The 7,341-nt window shown below is 36.0% G+C and overlaps 1 protein-coding gene across 1 annotated transcript in view; it reads right to left on the bottom strand.

Moving 5' to 3' along the window:
- Positions 1-3,350: 3,350 nt before the first annotated feature.
- sqa (spaghetti-squash activator) overlaps positions 3,351-7,341 on the bottom strand; it is a 138,637-nt gene continuing 134,646 nt past the window's right edge. Inside the window, exon 9 of the mRNA XM_017612802.1 lies at positions 3,351-4,819. Within this exon, the coding sequence (XP_017468291.1) occupies positions 3,486-4,819 (1,334 nt within the window). The 3' untranslated portion in view covers positions 3,351-3,485. The remainder of the gene's footprint in view (positions 4,820-7,341) is intronic.

Below are 7,341 nucleotides of genomic sequence, written 5' to 3'. Positions count from 1 at the left end.
TGAAATTAGACCGAAAAAGGAACCTCGATTTTCATTTATAAAAAATATGCATATATATTTGTATGTACAGATAAGTGTTCATCACTGACTAATATGTCAAACATATACCAATTCAAACTTTAAATAAGTTTTTCGATTATATTTGTCTGAGAGCCTCTTGGAGAATAAAAACTAAATTGCCCACATCTACATAAACTCTTTATTTTTTTCATCAGAATCGTTAACGGTTGAGAAAGTGTCTTGTAGATTTACAACAGAAGATAATATTTCCTTCTCTAATGGCGGTTTCACGCGGGTTTTGGTCAAGACTGGGCCAAAGCCCAATATTTTTCCATCATACGACTGGGCTACAAAGTTACACCAAATTTTATGTTACTAATATGTGTTCTAAAAGTGAAACAAATCTGATCATAAATATGATTTTTTTTAGGATAGCTCTCAATCCCTGCGCCAAATATCGGAAGACAAACACACTTATACTTCTAAAAGCTTTTGCACGAAACAACAACCATTCAATGCGATTTTAAAATCTGGGAGAAAATGTATCCCAGTTGAATGATTCTTGCGATTTTATATGTGTATAAATGTAGGTGTATAAAATTCCAAAACCTTACAATAAGTGGTTCCAGAGATAAGCGATATGAGAATTTCAGTTTGTATGGGAAGTGCCCCGCCCACTTTTCCAGTATCTACCATTTTTCGCCGTAAGTAGGGTATTTACAATCTGCATCTGTGCTAGGTTTCAGTTCCCCAGCGTAATTGGTTCTAGAGATATTGTGGTTTTCACGTTTTAGTCTATATGTCAGATGCCACGCCCCCACGGGGTTAACATTTCTGGATTAGAAGAAGTTATATCCTTTAAATTGGTGTATGTTTCATAGAAATCGAGCCAACGGTGCCTGCAAAAGGGGTTGCAAAATTTTCTTGTGGCGTATTTATATATAGATTATATTTTTATGTATTTTTGGACAACTAATGGGAGAGCAGCATGGTGTTTTACATATAACCCTTTAAATTTTTTAAACAGTACACTCTAAAAAGTGCATGTAAAACTACTACTGAAAAGTGATTATTTTTTAACCAGAATCTGTTCAAGTATACGCACAAGATGTTCAAGATTTGGTTTTGAACATGAGTTGTTTAAAATATACACATGAAATGTTTAAAATTACAAACATTTTGAAAGTAAAAATATCTTTTTTACAAATAATAAATACTAAGTGCCAGGGGCGCACGCAGGAATATATTTTTGGGGGGAAAGGGTTTATACTTCTAAATATATATCATCAGCAAATACTGAAAATTCGCTCTTTAAAATACATTTATGAAAGTTATATTTACAGTATGAAATNTCTTACAAAATAACGCACAAGAAATGGAAAATAAAATTTTTTCTATCAAAATTTCTTATATCATAATAAATTTACCCCCAAAACCCATCCCTTGTGTGCGCTACGTGACAAATTTGATATGTAGAAGTAAACAGACAGTGTTTAATTTTGCACACACTAGGAGAGGAAACTGATTACCTCTCTTTATATGCGTAAATTTAAACGAAAATTTTTTAGAGGAAATTTTAAACATTTTATGTGTAAACTGTGAAAATGTGAACAATAAATGTTTAAAACTCAAAAAACAAATTTGAAATTTGTTCTACGCCACACATATGATAAGTAAAAGTAAGCAAGCAGTGTTTAAATTTGCATTCATTAAGAGAGGAAACTGGTTACCTATCTTAATATGCGCAAATTTAAACAAAAATTGTTTAGAGTGTAGCTTTGTGGAGCATTGTATTCCTGTACTGCTCCCAGTAATTTAGATGGATATTCCGGATGCTTGACGAATGCTTTATATTTGTCCCAGTTGCTTTAAAGTCGGAATGTAGAGATTCTACAGCTTGCTCGCTATAGAATCCTTTCCCTTGCCTACATGCATGCATGGTCTTTTGGTCTTGCAAACATGTTATTGTTTTGTAGATATACTTGACAAAAACTAATGCAAGTATAAAGAATACTTATATTAGAAACTTAAAAAGAACAAATGTTGTGCGCGTACAATCTTCCCGTTTGAATTGAATTTATCGGCATTTTGTGCATAAAACAAGCTAAGACACTTGAACCATATACTAACTTGATTGTATATAAATCGTACAAGTTACATTACAAAATAAATATGAACTGTAAGGTATCAATTTGTCATCTAGAGCGGGTGCGTGAACATTTTAAAAGAAAAGGAATAATTTTCATTCAAAACTAGTTTTTTCAAAAACGGCTCGATAAGTTATGGGCTATAAAATTTTTACAAGATATTCATAACATAATTAACCCAAATTAGCAAAAAAATATGATGTGCTATGACCTTCGATTTAAAGTTGGTTCAGGTCCACCGTGCAGCTGTTGTTGAAGACAGTACTCGGTTATGAAGTATCTCTCCCACCACAAGTCCAGCACCCTAATTTACATGGCAGCTTTAGTATATGTCGCAAGGTCTTAAGTGCTTTTGCTTTGCCACACGTCAGCTAATCTTCTCGAGAACATCGAGTAACCGGGCAGAGCTACCTTCCCCATTAAATGCTCAGGTATTTCAGGTGCATGCCCTTAAATATTAGTCCTTTAAACGTTTTCCGGGGGATCTCATACATGGCTTTCTGAACCTTTTCGTAGGAAAGGGTTTTTATGTGACGGGTTCCAAGTATAGCGTACAACCGGGGACTTGAGCAATCGTTGAGGAGATATAGGTGTATATGCGGCTTGCTGCACAACAGACGCCCGCTTGCTGCTGCACCTCATGGCGAACAGCCGCCGCAGACTTCAGTGGAGAAAAACAGCAGAGTTTCTATTTGGTTGGTAGGCGTTAATCGGTCGTCGAGGAGATTGTTAACAGGGTTGAATTTATTGTAGCTAACAGATCGAAAGCTGGAAGTCTTGGGACAGGATTGCTATGGTTGTAGCTAGGCTATGTTTTTAATAAGTACTAGCAGTTTGGGAAACAATTCCGTCATATGTAGTAGTTATGGACTATTTTCGTAGATGGATGGATGGGAAGCATATCCAACTACAAATAGGGAAGGTAAGACAGGGTAAAAAAAACTCAGTGCTAGTTTTTTTACTTTGGCAACGGAACAGTTCTGAGAGGCATACAACCTGGGATGTCTCATAAAATACGGTTTTTACTGGGAGGAAAGCTGTTTCTTGGAGTGAGAATTAACTAATTGACGACTGTTTTATTGTTTTGTTTTTTATTTGAATAATAATTTACTAATAAATTTACATATGTATGTATCATTTTCAAAGATAAAATAAGAATTAAACAAGAAAAAACATTCTTTCACTGCAAATATTTAAATAAAAACAAAAAGTGTTTGAGGACTAGAATGGATGACAGATTTATATGTACTACATATATGCATATGTACATCATCAGTGGTGGCATGCCAGCCTGCACCTGCATATGCGACCACCTGACAGCTACGAGCTGCCGCTTCTTCAAGCGCCGCCCGACGACTTGCGACTCCCCGTCACGCCAGTTTTACTCTCCAATTGCGCCTGCAGTTGGCGCACGTTCTCGCCGGTGTTATTGTGCCGCTGGAAGAACGCATTGATGGAGCTCATGGAGCGATACTCCAGATTGTCGCTCATATTCCAATCGACGCTGATGCTCTGATGACGTGCCATAGGGTTACGACACTCCTTCGTCTCGTTGTACTTCTCGAGCAGATGCAGCAGGCAATCTTTCGTCGTGTTTGCCGCCTCTTCCAGATTAACCGCCTGATGGATGTTCGGCACACCGATCGGCACATCGCGTGACATTTGATTAACGCGAAATTTTGCGCGCCGCATGCTCGCCGATTCGTGGGATTGTCGTTGTAGTTTTTGGTGTGTTTGCTGTATGTCTTCGTCTTGCGCCAGTTTGGTTGACACTTTCGTCGCTATTACTTTCGTAGAGGTTTTCGTGCTTGATTTTGTTGAGCTGCTAGTGATGGTCGACTTCCAGGGCACACCAAAACTCGGACCGCTGCCATTGGTTAGTTTCGGTGTTTCTTCGATCGATTGCTCTAAGCGCATAGAGACCGTGCTGAATTTCGATTTGACACCATTGCCCGCGGACTTTCTGGTGCTGGAGTTTGTTGTGGTGCTAGATGTTGCCGTTGTTGTTGTATTACCAGAGACTTTAGTGCTTGTTTTCGTAATGCGCTCCCTGCTTTCGGACGTGGCGTTTGTGTCTTTAGCAGTTGTCGCTTCCTTCTTTGCCGCAGCTTCTTTAGCAGCTGCGCTCGTTTTGCCCTTGGACGTCTCTCCACTGACTTTAGTTTTCTTCTGCTTGTTATTGTTCGGATCCACTTCGAGTTTTGCCTCTTTGCCAAGTTTTGTATTAATTTCCGCCAACATTAGCAAATGGTCGGACAACTTTCGTATTTCTTCAGCTAAATTCACGCGCTCACCCGAAGCGCGTCGTCCAAGCAGATAACTCGTATCCGAGTTGCGTCGGTCGAAGGTATGCAAGTAGCTCTTCATGCTGCGCTCCTGTTGATTGAGATTGGTGCTGCTACCGCTGAGTTCATCACAGTAGCCACGTCGTCCGAGCAGGTGTTGCGGTCCGTACTGTAGTGGCGGTTGTGGGGTGGGTGTGGTGCTGGTCGGTGTGACGGCAGCGCCGCTGGCTGTTGTGGCTAGCGTGGCGCTGCTGGGGAAAAGCTTCTCGCGTGATTCATTTATAGGCGTGGCTAGTGAGTTGGGACTGCCATTGTCTGCGTCGGCGTTACTGAAAACATCATCGTCGATAATCGTCTCAATCGACTCGCATGGCGATGGGGAGCAAACTGTCGAGAGAAGAAAAGTAAAGATCGAGGGAGAGAAAAAACAGAAATATTTTTAGATTTGCGGTAAATAAGAGGAAACAGGACGGCATTGTGTGCGTGAAAGCGAAGCAGTATACTTAAAAAATAAAAATCCGACTTGCAAGCAGAGGCATGCAAGAAACAATACAAAATGCCAAATAAGTTAGTACAAAACGTGCATTTTAACCTAGCTGATATAGAATGAACGAAGAGTTGGCTAGTAGTTATAATATTTGGTGACAACGTTTGCTAAAAAAGATGTTTTCTCTTTTTCAAAATTTAGTTTTGGATGCAAAATGACAGATAATGTGAAACTACATCGATTTTTCGTCCCTTCTTGGCACCATTTCACCTATAGGTAGTGATATGCTTATATGCTTTGCGAAAAATTTTCAAAATCGGTTAACGGAAAGACGTGCCTCACGAGCTCTGAAGTTATATACGCTAACGCATTAAATTTTACACAAAATATATAATTCAGTATAAAGAGCTTATTTGTTTCATACTAATCAATGGATTTTGGCACGCTGATCTCAAATATTATGACTACATGCCATTTCTTATATCTCGTCCGTTTGCGTTTGCTTAACTTTAGGGCTCTTGAGGTACGTTTTTCCATTATCAGATTTTGAAAATTTTTCGCAGAGCAGATTTTTATGCCCAAATGTACCTATCGAGGGCGAATCTTCCATTTTGGGTCAAATTTTAAAAATTAGGTGCACCCTAATGTTCAAACATATTCATTGTACTTAGCTTAATCATACGCCAAATTCAAGAAAACTTGACCTAAAAAATATGTCTTTAATCGTTTCAATGAAGAATGACTTAAAAAAAGCATGATATTATTTCGTTACCTAAAGCTGAAAAGGCGTCAAGTCCATTTTTTGAAACTATTCAGGAGAGATGAAAAATCGATGTAGTTTCGCACTATCGGTCACTCTTCATCTAAAATTAAATTTGGAAAAAAGTGGACTTGGCACCTTTTTACCTTTAGCTAGCGATATTTTATATACTTTTCTGTGCATACTAAGCAAACTTTTTTTTTATGAATGAAAAACCCCAAAATTAAATATAGAAAATCCTTGCACTAATTTCTATCCAAATATTCCTTGCATTTGTATGAATTTAACTTTTCTTTAAAGAAGCGCATACCGTGGCATTTCGTCCAAAGGATGAAAAATCCCATTTGCTAACTTCGAGAAAAAATCATGAAATACTGCAATATAATTTTTGAATATTCATAATTTTACAAGTAAATAAGTATTCATATATAGAACGTCGTAAGATTTATTTTGTTTATGATGTGACTTTCGTCGATTAGATGAATTTATAGTAAAAGCCACACTTTCTGCGTAATTTAAATTTTCTATGGTCTCTTTACGAAGCAAAAAAATCAGGGACCATAGCGGTTATAATATTTATATAAAAAATAACCTAATCATTCAAATCGAAATTCTATCAAATTTAACCGTTTTTTATGATTTTAATTTTTTTTCGATGAAAAAAATCGTTATTTTTGAAATATAATTTCTTTCAAAACATTTTTCATTGTTATTTCTGATTCATATTTTATCGACCGTTTTATAACATTTATTTTCAGACTTAATTTGTTAAATTATAAAATATTTATAAAAATGTTCGAACAAATAAAAATAAAAATATTGATTTCGCAATGATCTAAAAATTTAAATCTCTATATTTAACGGTTATTTTCGGTGCCAGAGAAAATTAGCAAGAAAAATTCTCTCATCTCGAATGGTCCGTTATTGATAGAAAAATTTTAAAATATCTACGAATAATTAGATTGAAAGTGCACTGTTCGTCCATTGGGTGAATATTTTACTGTATCATGTATTGTTAGCAGCCACAAAGCAAAATTTAATTGAAGTGCATTCATTCATTTCTATTGTAGATATGTACATATGTATGCAATACTACTATGTTAATCATAATTTCTATTATTTTAATATAATACTTTTTTTGAGCAGCTTCTTGAAAATATCAGAGGTACTTCCATTCGGTGTATTTTTTTAATTAAAGCAAATTTATCTTGGTCTACGAGTATGAATGTATGCGTGTATGAAGGGTTTCGTAAATGTCATTCGATTAATACGTACATAAATACTACAATGAGTGTCGAAAATATTTTTTTGTTTTGTTTTGTAAACACTAACGAACTGTAGTTAAGGGAAAAATGTTGTCAGTGGCTTTGTACTTGTAACTAAATATTCTGTGCATAAATTGCAAAATGCCATTTATGAAAAGTATTGGAGTAATTGGATCAGCCAGGACTTACCTGCATACAGGTACATTTGATCCATAATTCATATTGCTGTGTATGTACTGTACATCATTTACATAACTGTAACTGGTTGGTTGTGTGCTGGTTAATTTACATAAGTTCATGGAAAATTGGTCTAAAACTCTTCATTACTTTTTATTTTATTTATTTTTTTATTTTATTTTATTTTATTTTATTTTATTTTATTTTATTTTATTTTATT

The sequence above is a fragment of the Rhagoletis zephyria genome, unplaced genomic scaffold (assembly GCF_001687245.7).
Source record: "Rhagoletis zephyria isolate East Lansing unplaced genomic scaffold, Rhagoletis_zephyria_1.1 Rzeph_scaffold_00016, whole genome shotgun sequence".
Lineage (NCBI taxonomy): Eukaryota > Metazoa > Arthropoda > Insecta > Diptera > Tephritidae > Rhagoletis > Rhagoletis zephyria.
This window is presented reverse-complemented; position numbering and strand designations above follow the sequence as displayed.